Source organism: Oncorhynchus masou, chromosome 28 (assembly GCF_036934945.1).
Source record: "Oncorhynchus masou masou isolate Uvic2021 chromosome 28, UVic_Omas_1.1, whole genome shotgun sequence".
NCBI classification, from domain to species: domain Eukaryota; kingdom Metazoa; phylum Chordata; class Actinopteri; order Salmoniformes; family Salmonidae; genus Oncorhynchus; species Oncorhynchus masou.
Window position 1 is genome coordinate 82,950,361 of NC_088239.1, and position 19,072 is coordinate 82,969,432.

The 19,072-nt window shown below is 44.9% G+C and overlaps 1 protein-coding gene across 1 annotated transcript in view; it reads right to left on the reverse strand.

Moving 5' to 3' along the window:
* Window positions 1–13,930, reverse strand: part of LOC135518415 (E3 ubiquitin-protein ligase rnf213-alpha-like) — a 106,365-nt gene extending 92,435 nt beyond the window's left edge. Inside the window, 5 exon segments of the mRNA XM_064943587.1 lie at window positions 797–818; window positions 956–1,119; window positions 1,296–1,427; window positions 1,567–2,146; window positions 13,678–13,930. Coding sequence (XP_064799659.1) covers window positions 797–818; window positions 956–1,119; window positions 1,296–1,427; window positions 1,567–1,959 — 711 coding nt within the window. The 5' untranslated portion in view covers window positions 1,960–2,146; window positions 13,678–13,930.
* Window positions 13,931–19,072: the final 5,142 nt, after the last annotated feature.

A 19,072-nucleotide genomic window follows, 5' to 3' on the forward strand; every position in this document is an offset into this window, starting at 1 on the left:
GACCCATCTTCCCTATAGGCCCGACATTAAAATACAACTACTGTATGTTTCTATATGAACATCTCCACAAGACCCATCTTCCCTATAGGCCGACATTAAAATACAACCACTATGTTTCTATATGAACATCTCCACAGGACCCATCTTCCCTATAGGCCCGACATTAAAATACAACCACTGTATGTTTCTATATGAACACCCATCTTCCCTATAGGCTGACATTAAAATGCAACTACTGTATGTTTCTATATGAACATCTCCACAGGACCCATCTTCCCTATAGGCCCGACATTAAAATACAACCACTGTATGTTTCTATATGAACACCCATCTTCCCTATAGGCTGACATTAAAATACAACCACTGTATGTTTCTATATGAACACCTCCACAGGACCTACATTAAAATACAACTACTGTATGTTTCTATATGAACACCTCCACAGGACCTATCTTCCCTATAGGCTGACATTAAAATGCAACCAATACAGTTCTAAAAGTGTCCTACATTTTGGTTTTGCTACCGATGCTACATGTCAGTGTGAATAATTTCTCACATTTCCCCCATTTCAGGTGTGTAACATTACAATTGTACAGCTAATAGATGGACTGTGTTTTTTGTAGACTGACTGAGGTGAATGAACCTACAGCATCCTTACGGACTGCACTAAAACTCAAACCCTAGTTATGGCCCTGCAGCCACTCTTGATCCAATTTAGGTGCTTATCAGTGCCCAAATCTGCCATTTTCAACCCGCATACCAGTGTAAAGGGTTAAAAATCAAGTAGCTACGATACCTCTGATCCATCCATGGCTGTGCTGAAATTGGAACAAAGAAAAACAAAATCAGATTAATATTGTTTTAAGATGAAGTGAACAGGAATAGTCTTGGTTAAGTGAATTTAAAATAAGTATGAGTGTTGAGTGACTTCTGACTAGAAGAAAATGTTGGATACCTTTCTGGCGGCGGGCCAGCCGGAGTTTCAGAGGCATCACTTGTGTTGTCCCTCTTAAAACCTGGACTAGTTGGTGAAAGGGAGGCATCTCCTTTCCCTTGGGCAGACTGCTCAACCTCCATAGGCTCCACGTGTCGGCCAACACTGGCACCTTTGCTCTCTGTCTGTTCATTAAAGTAAAAGTAAAACATTTTTAACACTTAATAACTGCCCCTCAAAATGAAACAAAATGGCTAAATTCATCCCTCAATACCTATGAAAAATTGTATTGGGTCCTTTAGTTTAAATTGTTCAAACAGCAAAATCCTCTTTAAAAAATAACATCAAGTAGCTACAATACCTCAGATCCAACTATTGTGTTGTCCTTTGGTTCCATCTTAAAATCTGGACTTGTTGGTGAAAAGGTGGCAGACTGCTCAATCTCCATAGGCTCCACTTCCGGTGGGTCAACACTAGAACCTATGGTCTCGGGCTGTTCAGTGAAGTAAATTTAAAAAAAATGTAACACTCAAATACCTCAACAAGAAACCAAAATGGCCACAGATAACTGAAAATTACATATTTATACTTGATCAAACAAAATCCTCTTAAAATCAAAACAAATACAATACCTTCAGAGAACCAAAACAGATATCCTTATTAACAACAGCAGTAGCTTGCGCAGAGTCCTGGTCTTTTAGGTCGGGTTGCCTATTCTGGTTCACAATCTGGTCTTCAGCATTCTTGTCCAAGGTTGCCATATTTTTCTTCCTTTTAGTTTTTTTAGTATTAGCCTTTTGACCAGCGATCTTTGTTCCTTTCTCTGAAACGGACTGATGAGAGGAGCTGGAGAACTTGTCCCCTGAGTCTGGTAAAACGGCAGTAGTGCAATTTGCAGCTGACTGGAATGTCTGTTTCGCAGGTGATTGAAGAAGATTACTCTGCCCAATGTGCTTGTCACCTTGCTCCACTGTCAACTGTGTCTCTGCCTCTGACAAGGTTTGTGGATTTATGTTGTCAGACATGTTTAAAGATGATGTGACTGTACAGGCTAATTCGTCAGTTAATCAAGCAGGGTAGACGCGTGATGAAGTTGCTGAGCGCTTTCCTCCTGTTTACGACGGTTCACCATCATCATCATCAGACCAAAGATGAAGACTTCTTTCCAATGTTTCTTCTTTTGGTCCTCTGGCTCTTTTTCATCTGATAGAGCTAAAGAAAATAGGAGAACACGACATGTAAAGTTATGAATATAACTACTGTTCACTGAAGGAAAGGAAATAGGTACAACACATTATGGGGGGAGGGGGGGGGGTCGCACCCTTGCTAGTTGTCTGAAGAACGTTTAAATCACGCCTGATAAGAACAAACTGCGTCTCAAAAGGTGAGAAAAATCAAGGGGTGCAGCGTCATTCCCTCAAGGACACTCCTCTCTCCACCTTACTGAACACTACTAACCTACCCCAAACTGTAAAAAAAAAATATATATTCCTCCCCAATTTCCTGATATTCAATTGGTAGTTACAGTCTTGTCCCATTGCTGCAACTCCCGTACGGATTCAGGAGACGCGAAGGCGAGAGCCATGCGTCCCCCAAGACACGATGCTGCCAAACACTTCTTCTTGACACACTTCTCGCTTAACCTGGAAGCCAGTCGCACCAATGTGTCGGAGGAAACACCGTACAGGTGGCAACCGAAGTCATCTTGCAGGCGCCCGGCCCAGGAAATCCCAAACGCTCCCCTAAACCGGACGACACTGGGCCAATTGTGAACCGCCTCATGGGTCTCCCGATCACAGCCGGCTGTGACACAGCATGGGATCAAACCCGGGTATGTAGTGACGCCTCCAGCACTGATGCTGTGCCTTAGACCGCTGCGCCACTCGGGAGGCCCATCCAAACCAGGTTTTAATACACAAATTCTACTCTATGGTCTTTGACTTAAACCCTTTTAATGCCCTTTTTTTCTCTTCCCATTGACTTTTCTTACCTCACACAAATTCCCCGCCCACTTCGCTCCTCCCCTAAAAAAAGGCGACCAATCCAAACAAGAGGAAATGGATAGAACAGAGCAGATGCTCCTCCTACCAAGACCAAGTTCTTCTACTTTGTTTTACCTCATTCCCTTCCTTCAGGGAACATTAGTTATATTCATAACTTTAAGTCCCCTAATTGACTTAGTACAACACAGCTACAATCACCCCCACAAGCTGACACCAGCGAATAGCAATTGAGAACGGCCCACAGCAGTCACTCTAATCCGCATAAAATGTGGTGACCTGCACGCTGCCGAGTGACGCTCTACTGTCCCTGCAGTAAGAACACTTCAAGCCACAGAGAGAGAACTGTGACATCCAAGCGATGAAACCTCAAACGTCTGGGCCGATGCCCAACTGGCTGCCACACAGCCATCACTAACCCTCAATCCCGTAAAAGACATCCACCACGGTGTGTACCACTAGGTAACCCCTGCCGCTCGCTGTTACATGCCAAGAAGATAGCCGCCATAATCCTGTGGAAGAGAGTTTGCTTGTAAAGCGCTCTACCACGGGTTGGACTAGCAAAACAAAGCCTCCTGCACAACAGAGGGGCCAAAATGGGAATAGATGGAAGGCTAAAAGACCTGTAGGACTTCAGCACACAGTCTGCATTAGGACGCAACGTCACCTAGACTCGCCAGGGGTGAACTGGGTACAGAAGAGTGACCGGCTCTTCCATGGGGAAACCCAATGTGCTTAGCCGAAGCTAAAACCAGGGGCAGTAAAGCAAAAACACTTTCAAAGTGGAGAAGGAAAGACCCTGCGCTAACAGTTCCTGTAGAACATTAAAATGTCCACAATAGAACCCAACTCTCCCTGTGTCCCCGATACAATACGTCCCGGCGCAGTGGGGGGGTAGCCACGGATCTTCGCAAACCGGGAGGAATAATATCCGCCAGCCATGGTTTCCTGGACTATTAGGGAGACACAAAAACCAAGGAACTTCAGGTTAGTTAGGGTGCCTACCCAGTGCTGAATCAACCCCAGAGGAGGAACTGAGTAAAGTTTGTGGCATTCACCACATTAAGAGGGAGAGAACAGAGTCCGTCCTTGTCGTTTGAGTGCGAGAAGACCATCAGGCATTATATATAGAGTAGGCGCTCCACATCCCCGTATCGATCTACTACACCCCACACTGGATGGGTGGTGTGACTTTATCATATCTCCAGATAAAGTCCTGCCCATGGGAGCCCCCTGTGCCGAAGCAGAGGGTCTCACCACAGAGACAGGGCCTGTAGGTGAGAAGGTGAAATCTGAAGCACTCCGTTTAGGTGGTTAGATGCGTTGTGTCCAGGTAACTGGCTTAAAGGGGAAAAAACGTTACCATGGGGATTATGATACCCAACAGACCTAGGTACTGGCAAAAAAACGCTGTAACCTGGCTGGAAACAGGACAGATGGAATTTTAAATACAGATGTGACGACCCTCCCACTCTGTCTGCCGTTTTCTCTCTTTGTTGTTTCCTTATTAGGATGCTGGTGGGCGGAGTTGGAAGGGTCGTCAGCTACATGGGAAACCCCTGGGCCCGGTGTCTCCCAGGATAAATAGACCACTTCCCCATTCATGGAGGAGACACTCTCCATGCAGACACACCTGGGCCCGGTGTCTCCCAGGATAAATACACCACTTCCCCATTCATGGAGGAGACTCTCTCCATGCAGACACACCTGGGCCCGGTGTCTCCCAGGATAAATACACCACTTCCCCATTCATGGAGGAGACTCTCTCCATGCAGACACACCTGGGCCCGGTGTCTCCCAGGATAAATACACCACTTCCCCATTCATGGAGGAGACTCTCTCCATGCAGACACACCTGGGCCCGGTGTCTCCCAGGATAAATACACCACTTCCCCATTCATGGAGGAGACTCTCTCCATGCAGACACACCTGGGCCCGGTGTCTCCCAGGATAAATAAACCACTTCCCCATTCATGGAGGAGACTCTCTCCATGCAGACACACCTGGGCCCGGTGTCTCCCAGGATAAATACACCACTTCCCCATTCATGGAGGAGACTCTCTCCATGCAGACACACCTGGGCCCGGTGTCTCCCAGGATAAATACACCACTTCCCCATTCATGGAGGAGACTCTCTCCATGCAGACACACCTGGGCCCGGTGTCTCCCAGGATAAATACACCACTTCCCCATTCATGGAGGAGACTCTCTCCATGCAGACACACCTGGGCCCGGTGTCTCCCAGGATAAATAAACCACTTCCTCATTCATGGAGGAGACTCTCTCCATGCAGACAGACCTGGGCCCGGTGTCTCCCAGGATAAATACACCACTTCCCCATTCATGGAGGAGACTCTCTCCATGCAGACACACCTGGGCCCGCTGTGTCCCAGGATAAATACACCACTTCCCCATTCATGGAGGAGACTCTCTCCATGCAGACACACCTGGGCCCGGTGTCCTCCAGGATAAATACACCACTTCCCCATTCATGGAGGAGACTCTCTCCATGCAGACACACCTGGGCCCGGTGTCTCCCAGGATAAATACACCACTTCCCCATTCATGGAGGAGACACTCTCCATGCAGACAAACCTGGGCCCGGTGTCTCCCAGGATAAATACACCACTTCCCCATTCATGGAGGAGACACTCTCCATGCAGACACTTTGACAGTTTTTGTTGTGTTTCTTGGTGGTTTTTGGTTGTTTGCCTTATTAGAACCTTTCAAAACCCAGCATTATCACATTCATGCATGCAAAACACTCACTTACACTACTGATTACACACACCATTGTATATTTTCCTTAGTTGCTTTAGTTAATATATCTTTTGTTACTCCTTATCTCCACGTTGTCTCCCTTTGTTACGGGCTTTGAGCCGGTTCGTGACACAGACATCCTCTGTAGAAACAGTTTATAATTTAAACTGTGCGTGAAATAATAGCACAGGTGTTTCCCTAGGCGCCGCGACCACCAATCAAATTGCCTACGGAGACCATAACCCGCCGAACTAGACAACTTATAGGGACTAGTGTGAGTGCACGTCACGTCCAGAATCGGCGACGACCACCCAGCAAAGAGACATTTGTGGGGGAGGGGTGTCCCCTTTATGGACGGAGAGCGAGTTGCCCTTTTGAAAATGTTTATTTACCTCCACCACTCTTAACACAACGTGTCTGAATATGGAGGTGAACTAATTTTATTACTTTAATACTGAAAAAAACAAGACCGCTTGAACCCTGTGGAACTAGGGGTAAAAGAAAGGGCATTATTGTCGTGGTTATGCTTGCAACATACATTGTGGTTTCGTGACTGTAGATATGGAGCACGGACCCCTGGGTACAGGGGTTATAGTCAAAGGGGCTACAGTCAATGGTGATGCACTGTTTGCACAGTAAACTTTTGTGGAGGGCAGAACAGGTGTCTCGACCCTGTGTCAACACCCCCTGAGCTAGGTTACCCGAGATAGGTGCCAGGTGGCCCCAAAATCATGCTTGTTCCAAGTAGACTGGGGCTGCATCTGTGGCGTAGGTTGGGCCTCTTAGTCTCTTGGGGCTCCACAAGATGAACTGCAGACGGACGCAAAGGACCTATGCGGAAGGATAACTTTTTCTTAGCTTCGAAACGTAACTGCAGCGACTAGAATGCCGCCCCAAATAACCCACCAGGAGAGATCAGCTCATCCAGGTAGAGTTGCTGGTCCTCCTCCGACATCGCAGAGAGAATGTTAGCTAGAGATGGCGCTGGGCCACTGCTGTAGCGATCATGCTATTCCTGAGTGCGCGCACGGTGATAGACTTGTAGCATGGTGACCGAGCTCAGCGACCGGGGAGCTTGTCCCTCAGCACAGCACAATCTGTCCAGTTTGAGAAGTGACACTGCCCAGAAGGGAGAGTGGAGTTAGCATTAGCCCCACTCCCATTGGTCAACGAGGGCAGGTGGCTAGCTCCTTTTCCTCCACCGGGGGTGCATGCACACGCTTCCTTCATTCCCTCCACATCCAGGAATAACCGAGCTGAATGAGGCTCGTCACGGCTTGCCTTTAGCTCGTCGTCAATGTCTGGGAAGAGAGGCCAGCGATGTCTGACTACGGTAGGCACAGGAATATCCCACAGAACCTGGTCGCCCTCTGTTGCGGGAGGGGATCGGGCCACATGACCGGCCGCTCTGCGACACCGTCCAATGAAGAACACGTTATCCCCCTGGGTGTCCCCTGCAACCTCCATATCTGGGGGGCTTTTGACTGCCCTGGAGCCAAATCCTTCTCCTCCACATCAATGTCTGAGAATCCACCTCGTAGTCCTCCGAACGCAGATCCGTCATGCTGCAGAGGGTAGCAGAAACAATGTCTGAGAATCCACCTCGTAGTCCTCCGAACGCGGATCCCTCATGCTGCAGAGGGTAGCAGAAACAATGTCTGAGAATCCACCTCGTAGTCCTCCGAACGCGGATCCCTCATGCTGCAGAGGGTAGCAGAAACAATGTCTGAGAATCCACCTCGTAGTCCTCCGAACGCGGATCCCTCATGCTGCAGAGGGTAGCAGAAACAATGTCTGAGAATCCACCTCGTAGTCCTCCGAACGCGGATCCCTCATGCTGCAGAGGGTAGCAGAAACAATGTCTGAGAATCCATCCTCCGAACACGGATCATGCTGCAGAGGGTAGCAGAAACAATCATCCTCCTCCGAACACGGATCCCTCATGCTGCAGAGGGTAGCAGAAACAATGTCTGAGAATCCACCTCGTAGTCCTCCGAACACGGATCCCTCATGCTGCAGAGGGTAGCAGAAACAATGTCTGAGAATCCACCTCGTAGTCCTCCGAACACGGATCCCTCATGCTGCAGAGGGTAGCAGAAACAATGTCTGAGAATCCACCTCGTAGTCCTCCGAACACGGATCCGTCATGCTGCAGAGGGTAGCAGAAACAATGTCTGAGAATCCACCTCGTAGTCCTCCGAACGCGGATCCCTCATGCTGCAGAGGGTAGCAGAAACAATGTCTGAGAATCCACCTCGTAGTCCTCCGAACGCGGATCCCTCATGCTGCAGAGGGTAGCAGAAACAATGTCTGAGAATCCACCTCGTAGTCCTCCGAACGCGGATCCCTCATGCTGCAGAGGGTAGCAGAAACAATGTCTGAGAATCCACCTCGTAGTCCTCCGAACGCGGATCCCTCATGCTGCAGAGGGTAGCAGAAACAATGTCTGAGAATCCACCTCGTAGTCCTCCGAACGTGGATCCCTCATGCTGCAGAGGGTAGCAGAAACAATGTCTGAGAATCCACCTCGTAGTCCTCCGAACACGGATCCCTCATGCTGCAGAGGGTAGCAGAAACAATGTCTGAGAATCCACCTCGTAGTCCTCCGAACACGGATCCCTCATGCTGCAGAGGGTAGCAGAAACAATGTCTGAGAATCCACCTCGTAGTCCTCCGAACACGGATCCCTCATGCTGCAGAGGGTAGCAGAAACAATGTCTGAGAATCCACCTCGTAGTCCTCCGAACACGGATCCCTCATGCTGCAGAGGGTAGCAGAAACAATGTCTGAGAATCCACCTCGTAGTCCTCCGAACGTCCCTCATGCTGCATCCAATGTCTCATGCTGCATGAGGGTAGCAGAAACAATGTCTGAGAATCCACCTCGTAGTCCTCCGAACGCGGATCCCTCATGCTGCAGAGGGTAGCAGAAACAATGTCTGAGAATCCACCTCGTAGTCCTCCGAACGCAGATCCCTCATGCTGCAGAGGGTAGCAGAAACAATGTCTGAGAATCCACCTCGTAGTCCTCCGAATCCCTCATGCTGGATCCAATGTCTCATGCTCCGTCAGAGAGGTAGCAGAAACAATGTCTGAGAATCCACCTCGTAGTCCTCCGAACGCGGATCCCTCATGCTGCAGAGGGTAGCAGAAACAATGTCTGAGAATCCACCTCGTAGTCCTCCGAACACGGATCCCTCATGCTGCAGAGGGTAGCAGAAACAATGTCTGAGAATCCACCACGTAGTCCTCCGAACGTGGATCCCTCATGCTGCAGAGGGTAGCAGAAACAATGTCTGAGAATCCACCTCGTAGTCCTCCGAACGCGGATCCCTCATGCTGCAGAGGGTAGCAGAAACAATGTCTGAGAATCCACCTCGTAGTCCTCCGAACGCGGATCCCTCATGCTGCAGAGGGTAGCAGAAACAATGTCTGAGAATCCACCTCGTAGTCCTCCGAACACGGATCCCTCATGCTGCAGAGGGTAGCAGAAACAATGTCTGAGAATCCACCTCGTAGTCCTCCGAACGCGGATCCCTCATGCTGCAGAGGGTAGCAGAAACAATGTCTGAGAATCCACCTCGTAGTCCTCCGAACACGGATCCGGCTGCAGAGGGTAGCAGAAACAATGTCTGAGAATCCACCTCGTAGTCCTCCGAACACGGATCCCTCATGCTGCAGAGGGTAGCAGAAACAATGTCTGAGAATCCACCTCGTAGTCCTCCGAACGCGGATCCCTCATGCTGCAGAGGGTAGCAGAAACAATGTCTGAGAATCCACCTCGTAGTCCTCCGAACGCGGATCCCTCATGCTGCAGAGGGTAGCAGAAACAATGTCTGAGAATCCACCACGTCATCCTCCGAACGCGGATCCCTCATGCTGCAGAGGGTAGCAGAAACAATGTCTGAGAATCCACCTCGTAGTCCTCCGAACGCGGATCCCTCATGCTGCAGAGGGTAGCAGAAACAATGTCTGAGAATCCACCTCGTAGTCCTCCGAACGCAGATCCCTCATGCTGCAGAGGGTAGCAGAAACAATGTCTGAGAATCCACCTCGTAGTCCTCCGAACGCGGATCCCTCATGCTGCAGAGGGTAGCAGAAACAATGTCTGAGAATCCACCACGTAGTCCTCCGAACGCGGATCCCTCATGCTGCAGAGGGTAGCAGAAAAAATGTCTGAGAATCCACCTCGTAGTCCTCCGAACACGGATCCCTCATGCTGCAGAGGGTAGCAGAAACATCAACTAACTCGTTGTCACAAAGATCGGAGGCTACTAACTCCATATAGTCTGACCATATAGAGTTGAAGTTGGAAGTTTAAATACATTTAAACTCAGTTTCACAATTCCTGACATTTAATCCTCGTAAAAATTTCTTAGGTCAGTGAGGATCACCACTATATTTTAAGAATGTGAAATGTCAGAATAATAGTAGAGAGAATGATTTATTTCAGCTTTTATTTCTTACATCACATTTCCATTGGGTCAGAAGTTTACATACACTCAATTAGTATTTGGTAGCATTGCCTTTCAATTGTTTAACTTGGATTAAACATTTTGAGTAGCCTTCCACAAGCTTCCCACAATAAGTTGGGTGACTTTTGGCCCATTCCTCCTGACAGAGCTGGTGTAACAGTCAGGTTAGTAGGCCTCCTTGCTCGCACGTGCTTTTTCAGTTCTGCCCACAAATGTTCTATTGGATTGAGGTCAGAGCTTTGTGATGGCCACTCCAATACCTTGACTTTGTTGTCCTTAAGCCATTTTAATACAACTTTGGAAGTATGCTTGGGGTCATTGTCCATTTGAAAGACCCATTTGCGACCAAGTTTTAACTTCCTGACTGATGTCTTGAGATGTTGCTTCAATATATGCACATAATTCTTCCCACCTCATGATGCCATCTATTTTGTGAAGTACACCAGTCCCTCCTGCAGCAAAGCACCCCCACAACATGATGCTGCCACCCCCATGCTTCCAGGTTGGGATGGTGTTCTTCGGCTTGCAAGCGTCCCCCTTTTTCCTCCAAACATAATGGTGGTCATTATGGTCAAACAGTTATATTTTTGTTTCATCAGACCAGAGGACATTTTTACAAAAGGTATGATCTTTGTCCCAATGTGCAGTTGCAAATAGTAGTCTGGCTTTTTTTATGGTGGTTTTGGAGCAGTGGCTTCTTCCTCGCTGAGCGGCCTTTCAGGTTATGTCGATATAGGACTCGTTTTACTGTGGAGACAGAACCCGTCTCCTTCCTGAGCGGTATGGCAGCTGCGTGGTGTCATGGTGTTTATACTTGCGTACTATTGTTTGTACAGATGAACATGGTACCTTCAGGCGTTTGGAAATTGCTCCCAAGGATGAACCCGACTTGTGGAGATCTACAATTTATTTTCTGAAGTCTTTGCGTTTGATTTTCCTATGATGTCAAGCAAAGAGGCACTGAGTTTGAAGGTAGGCCTTGAAATACATCCACAGGTACTCCTCCGATTGGCTCAACTGATGTCAATTAGCCTATCAGAAGCTTCTAAAGCCATGACATAATTTTCTGGAATTTTCCAAGCGGTTTAAAGGCACAGTCAACTTAGTGTATGTAAAATTCTGACCCACTGGAATTGTGATACAGTGAATTCTAAGTTAAATAATCTGTCTGTAAACAATTGTTGGAAAAATTGTGTCATGCACAAAGTAGATGTCCTAACCGACTTGCCAAAACTATAGTTTTGTGTGGAGTGGTTGAAAAGTGAGTTTTAATGACTCCAACCTAAGTGTATGTAAACTTCCTGACTTCAACTGTAGTCCCAACTCTGTCGATGCTGCACCCCGATTCATGAGAGGGCGGGGCCTCCCATGGGGCACAGTCTCATTGGCCTCAGATGGTCAGACGTGATTGAAAGGTTATTCAGATGAGTTATAGCGAGGACGCGACTCCCCCCACAGCTGTGTTGTGAACTGCCTGAAAGGGAATCCATGGTTATTATAGCACTGTAACTCATTACCAAATGTGACTGAGAACAAGGACCAACTTTGATGTGTGTATGTGTGTGTCTTTTGTGCATGTGGTTGAATGTGGGAAGCATTTGTACTTTCACTCTGCCAAAACAGTACACAATTACAGCCACTCACCCTCCTAGATAACTTGAAACAGTCTACCCAGTCGCTTACCAAGAAACAGCCCCGACTTAAATCTGCTCGAGAATATATGGCAAGATCAGAAAATGGCTGTCCTAGCCATGATCCCCAACAGAGCAGGAATCATTTTGAAAATAATAAAAATTGTCAAATAGTGCACAATACAGGTGTGCAAATATCTGAGATTTAGCCAAGAAGACTCACAGCTGTATCTGCGGCCAAAGGTCTTTCTAACATGTATTGACTCAGTGGGGTGAATACTTCATCTAATTCAAGGTATATTAGTGTATTATACATTTACATTACATTTAAGTCATTTAGCAGATGCTCTTATCCAGAGCGACTTACAAATTGGTGAATTCACCTTCTGACATCCAGTGGAACAGCCACTTTACAATAGTGCATCTAAATCATTTAAGGGGGGTGAGAAGGATTACTTATCCTATCCTAGGTATTCCTTGAAGAGGTGGGGTTTCAGGTGTCTCCGGAAGGTGGTGATTGACTCCGCTGTCCTGGCGTCGTGAGGGAGTTTGTTCCACCATTGGGGGGCCAGAGCAGCGAACAGTTTAGACTGGGCTGAGCGGGAACTGTATGTTTATTTTTCATTCATCTTTAAAAAGGTTCATATGTTTCTTCCACTTTGACAGAGTATTTTTGTAGAGATCATTGACAACAAAAAAAGACAATTTAACTAATGTTAATCCCACGTTGTAACAACAAAATGTTAATCCCACATTGTAACAACAAAATGTTAATCCCACATTGTAACAACAAAATGTTAATCCCACATTGTAACAACAAAATGTTAATCCCACATTGTAACAACAAAATGTTAATCCCACATTGTAACAACAAAATGTTAATCCCACATTGTAACAACAAAATGTTAATCCCACATTGTAACAACAAAATGTTAATCCCACATTGTAACAATAAAATGTTAATCCCACGTTGTAACAATAAAATGTTAATTCCACGTTGTAACAATAAAATGTTAATCCCACATTGTAACAACAAAATGTTAATCCCACGTTGTGACAATAAAATGTTAATCCCACGTTGTAACAATAACATTTTAAGAAATTCAAGTGTGGTGTAGATTTTCTATAGGCACTTTATTTGCTGTGAATGATCAACTAGGTGCCAACACTTAATGCCCTGCAACTTTCAGTTTCACATTCCAATTGTTCATGTTGCATGCAGTTGGTGGTATTGACAAAGTTAGGGAAGGAAGAGTGAATATCAAATGGTAAAAATAACACTGATGCATAGGCCTATTTCACAAAAAACATTGTTTTAATTGCTTGCACTTTTACAAATGTAACCTATATATAAATCGGATTTATCGTCTTTTTTTTGGGGGGGGGTGGGGGTAGACTTGATAAATGTATTTAACTAGGCAAGTCAGTTAAGAACACATTCTTATTTACAATGACGACCTACTGGGGGACAGTGGATTAACTACCTTGTTCAGGAACGACATCTTTTTACCTTGTCAGCTCCGGATTCGATCTAGCAACCTTTTGGTTACTGGCCCAACGCTCTATCTACTAGGCTAACTGCCTTCGGGTTTTAGCTGCCACATTGGTATATAGTATCATTACCCGTTAATTAAAGCAATTTAAAGTCTAGCAACCTTGCCAGCACTAAAATAATTAAGACAAGCTACTCTAACTTGAGTGATTGCCTGAAATGGCTTGGTATCTATTTGGGAGATCGGGAACATATCTAGCTGGCTAGCTGAAACCAACATCAGAAAATTACTAGGTGGCTAGTAACAAAACAAAGCAAATGTCGTATTTATTCATCAAGAAGCAATAAATTGTCTACATAGCTTGATCAAATTCATTGACACGTACCTCCTGCGAGTCGCGCCTGTCACCGGCAGCTAAAATGAAATCAAACGGTGTTTCACTCGACGTTCTCTCCTCCACTGACGTAGCACATCTTTGCTCCGGAGCCGAAATGGAAGGAACCATTTACCAAGGAAAATAGTGTGTCCTCCGCCTCGGGGGTCCTGTTGGAAAGAAAATCATTTAACTTTAGAAATGAGATGAAGCGACTCAGGGCGTTATTGTCATATGTTGGCAAAGGGTTTTACTTTCGAAATGAGATTAAAACTTCGTAAGGATCCGCCCCTTTTTTTTCAAAGCTTCGCCTTAAATGATATTCACACATCTAACTACCTGTAGTTCAGGACCCGAAGCAAGGATATGCATATTCTTCAAATTAAATAACATGTTATTTCACATACGCCCGAATACAACTTGTGTAGACCTTACAGTGAAATGCTTACTTACAAGCCCTTAACCAACAATGCAGTTAAGAAAATACCTATAAAACAAAGTAAGAGATAAGAATAACAAATTATTAAAGAGCAGTAGTAAATAACAATAGCGGGGCTATATACAGGGGGTACCAGGGGCACTGGTGTCGAGGAAATTATGTACATTTAGGTTGAGTTATTAAAGTGACGATGCAAAGATAATATCAGAGTTGCAGCGTTCCAGAGGGACTGAGCCGTTCGCACTACCCTCTGTACTGCCTTGCATACGCACTACCCTCTGTACTGCCTTGCATACGCACTACCCTCTGTACTGCCTTGCGGGCGGAGGTCGCGCAGTTGCCATACGGGGCAGTGATGCAACCCGCTCTCGATGGTGCAGCTGTAAAACCTTTTGAGGATAAAATGTGCTAATTGGTTTACTAATACATGTTCAAGTTCATAACTGTGCTCTCTCCTCAAACAATAGCATGGTATTATTTCACTGTAATAGCTACTGTAAATTGGACAGTGTAGTTAGACTAACAAGAATTTAAGCGTTCTGACAATGTCAGATATGCCTATGTCCTGTTCTTGTTACTCACCTCATGCTAATCACATTAGCCTACGTTAGCTCAACCGTCCTACTGGGAACCCACCGATCCTGTAAAGGTTTTAAGCATAAATTGACTATTTGTTGTGAATGATCTGCTGTGCTGTCAGAATCTGTGTTTTTGCCAAGACTCCATACAAATGTACAGAGATGTGGCCACTTGATTTGATGTAATTTTCCTTTCTTAAAGGTTTGTAAATACAAAATGTCATACCTATAACATATAAATAAAAGGAAAATGACATGGAATTGATTTCTGTCTCAATCGCATTGTTAGCAATGTTATTTAAAAAAATATATATATTTCACCTTTATTTAACCAGGTAGGCAAGTTGAGAACAAGTTCTCATTTACAATTGCGACCTGGCCAAGATAAAGCTAATCTAGGAAATATGCTTTTCATCTGGTCACAAAAGTGTTTGATGTGTTTGATACCGTACCATTACAATGAGCCCGTCCTATAGGTCCTCTCACCAGCCTCCTCTGGCATATACACTGTTACAGATGTAGCCTACAAATATGTACCGTGATGCCACACACACATACTAATTGACTATACCTATCAATGAAGGGTAGGCATACTCACCAATTAGTCAATTCAGAATGATTAAATTAATATTGACAAGGGCTTGCATTATGATGGGCTCGAACAGGCACAGAAAGGAGTTTGCATCAATCCATCATCCAGTAAGATGCCAAAAGGTGCGCTAGATTTAGTTGCCCAAGGTTTCCGTTTTTCAACCATTCCAAGCTCGGGGAGCCAAGTCAGTGCACATTGAGATGATCCAAATCAGGGTATTATGTCTTGTGTTGGAAAAATTGTTTTATTTTTTAAACGAGATGATGAAGCAAAAGTTGCCTATTTCTATTCATGATTTACAGGGTGCTAACAGGTTGTAGGTTTTTAGCCCATGGACTCTGTACAGAGTGGGTGAAAAATGCACTTTGGTGATGAATATTAACTTCCTATTGTTATAAAAAAATATATATTTACCAAGACAAATATGATTATTCATGCTCTGAATCAGTCAGTGAGGTCTTTTAACATATAATTTACTATTATATCATATATATATATATCATCATATGGAGATATAACAAAATATATATTTATTAACTAAAGCATCTATATACAATATAATCATATATATATATATATGAATGTGATAATGCATGTTGAAAGGTGCCATAAAGGCCACCAAGAACCACAACACAATCATATATGGATGTGGATATATCATATATATATATACATAGGTTGGATTGCGTAGCCTAATACATTGGATAATAAGCACAGAGCTGTTCACAGCAGAGCAGGTTTATATTTACATTGTTGTCATTCAGCAGATGCTCTTTTCCAGAGTGACTTACAGGAGCAATTAGGGTTAAATGCCTTGCTCAGGTGCACCGATTTTTTTTCTCTCACCTCGTCGGCAAGATGATTCAAACCAGTGACCTTTTGGTTACTAGCGCAACGCTCTTAACCGCTCGGCTCTGTTAAATTTACTTTTAAATGTAATTAATTTAAAATTTAATTTTACATTTTGTGGTCGGTTGTCCTCAAAGTTGTTTCCGCTGGATATGCAAAAAAAGCTAAATTAAAAATGATTAATTATTATTATTAAATTAGCATGACACGAGCTGAATTAAATGTAAAAGGCTTTGAAAATAAAAGGCTTGGTATGTGCTTGTTTTTTGTGAGAAATCTTTGAAAAATAACAGGAATTTTAAAAGGAATTTCGTAGGTGGTTTGAAGTCAAATACAACTCTGATTCCTGGACATGCGACTTGTGTTTAAACAGTGAAATCTGATTTATTTGCCCTCAAGTGGTCTGTAGACCGTCATTTGGCTTATCTTCGTTGCTAGCTAGCTACTCTGTCGACAGTACAACAACTACATGTGGTTAGCTAACCAGCGTGTTAATGGTTTACAAACAAATGAGTAAATGTAATACAAAGCTGAACAGACACCTACTTGACTAGTGGTGTGGGGGCTGTGCTTTGGCAAAGTGGGTGGGGTTATATCCTTCCTGTTTGGCCCTGTCCGGGGGTGTCCTCGGATGGGGCCACAGTGTCTCCTGACCCCTCCTGTCTCAGCCTCCAGTATTTATGCTGCAGTAGTTTATGTGTCAGGGGGCTGGGGTCAGTTTGTTATATCTGGAGTACTTATCCTGTCCTATTCGGTGTCCTGTGTGAATTTAAGTGTGCATTCTCTAATTCTCTCCTTCTCTCTCTCAGAGGACCTGAGCCCTAGGACCATGCCTCAGGACGACCTGACATGATGACTCCTTGCTGTCCCCAGTCCACCTGGCCGTGCTGCTGCTCCAGTTACAACTGTTCTGCCTTATTATTATTGGACCATGCTGGTCATTTATGAACATTTGAACATCTTGGCCATGTTCTGTTATAATCTCCACCCGGCACAGCCAGAAGAGAACTGGCCACCCCACATAGCCTGGTTCCTCTCTAGGTTTCTTCCTAGGTTTTGGCCTTTCTAGGGAGTTTTTCCTAGCCACCATGCTTCTACACCTGCATTGCTTGCCGTTTGGGGTTCTAGGCTGGGTTTCTGTACAGCACTTTGAGATATCAGATGATGTACGAAGGGCTATATAAATAAATTTGATTTGATTTGACTGGCGTGACAAGCCAAAAAGGACATGTTTTGAAAGTGCGGCAGGGTAGCCTAGTGGTTAGAGCGAAAGGTTGCAAGTTCAAAGCCCCGAGCTGACAAGGTACAAATCTGTCGTTCTGCCCCTGAACAAGCAGTTAACCCACTGTTCCTAGGCCGTCATTGAAAATAAGAATTTGTTCTTAACTGACTTGCCTAGTAAAGCAAAGAGAAAATTAAAATTATTAAAGTGACTAGTGTTCCATTACTGAAGTGGCCAGTGAGGCCAAGATTGAAGTCTTTGGCCTGAATGCCAAGTGTCACGTCTAGAGGAAACCTGGCACCATCCCTACGGTGAAGGATGGCGGTGGCAGCATCATGCTGTGGGGATGTTTTTCAGCGGCAGGGACTGGGAGACTTGTCAGGATTGAGGGAAAGATGCAAAGTACAGAGATCATTGATGAAAATCTGCTCTGGACCTCAGACTGGGGTGAAGATTCACCTTCCAACAGGACAATGACCCTAAGTACACAGCCAAGACAACGCAAGGGTCGCTTCGGGACAAGTCTCGGAATGTCCTTGAGTGGCCCAGCCAGAGCTCGGACTTGAACCTGATCGAACATAGCAGTGCAGTGAAGCTCCCCATCCAAAGTGACAGAGCTTGAGAAGATCTGCAGAGAAGAATGGGAGAAACTCCCCCAAAATAGAGCTGTGCCAAGCTTGTAGCGTTATACTCATGTGAAAACACCACCACCATCCACACAAACAAACACTCATATTTAACGCGTGTCAATATTTCCAGTTTAATCAATACGCTCTTTTGGTTTACCCCAGCCTTAGAGGCATTAGATCAAGTTCAACAGGGGCTAGACTTTGGCTATTGAGTCAGCCAAACAGGATATCACACACACACACACACACACACACACACACACGTTCCATTTGACAATGATTGAAGATGTGTATTGAATCTGCCTCATTATAACGATCGAATGTGCTAAAGACGATTATTGTAAAAGTATTTGTCATCATTAAGAAATCACCGGCTCAGTTTTTCCAGAATGGTTTTAATTCATGATTGGTGTCAACGTTTAAAAGCTGAAAAATACAGCGACTTACATACAGTTACAAATAACTTAGCAAAATATTCACAGGTGAGTGGTTGTCATTTTTTCACAGTCACTACAGACACCAGAAAACTTTGTACACAAAATACATGCAACTTCCCATATTACATATCTACGTTTTTTTGTTTGTTTACAAAACAGAAAATCTGGCCGATACAAGTATAAAAAAATAAATAAAAAAAATCACCAGAAGAAGAAAGCAGACTAAATAAAGTGTCAACAACACGATAGCACCCCCCCCCCAAAAAGTGACTTCAAATGTCTTTATGTACATGACACAAATACATGTATGCTCAATGTATGTATCTGATATTTGAGGAGAGAAGGCTACAGCAATATGTGTAATGTGAAAATGCTGTTGCATTGCTATACATGCTACACAAACGGTTAACCCCAGCCAGCCTTAGAGGCTATAGATCAAGTTCAACAGGGGCTAGACTTTGGGTATTGAGTCAGCCAAACAGGATATCACACACACACACACACACACACACACACACACACACACACACACACACACACACACACACACACACACACACACACACACACACACACACACACACCATTTGACAATGATGTGTATTGAATCTGCTTCATTATAACGATCCATCAAATTGTATTGATTTTATTGAAACAAAAT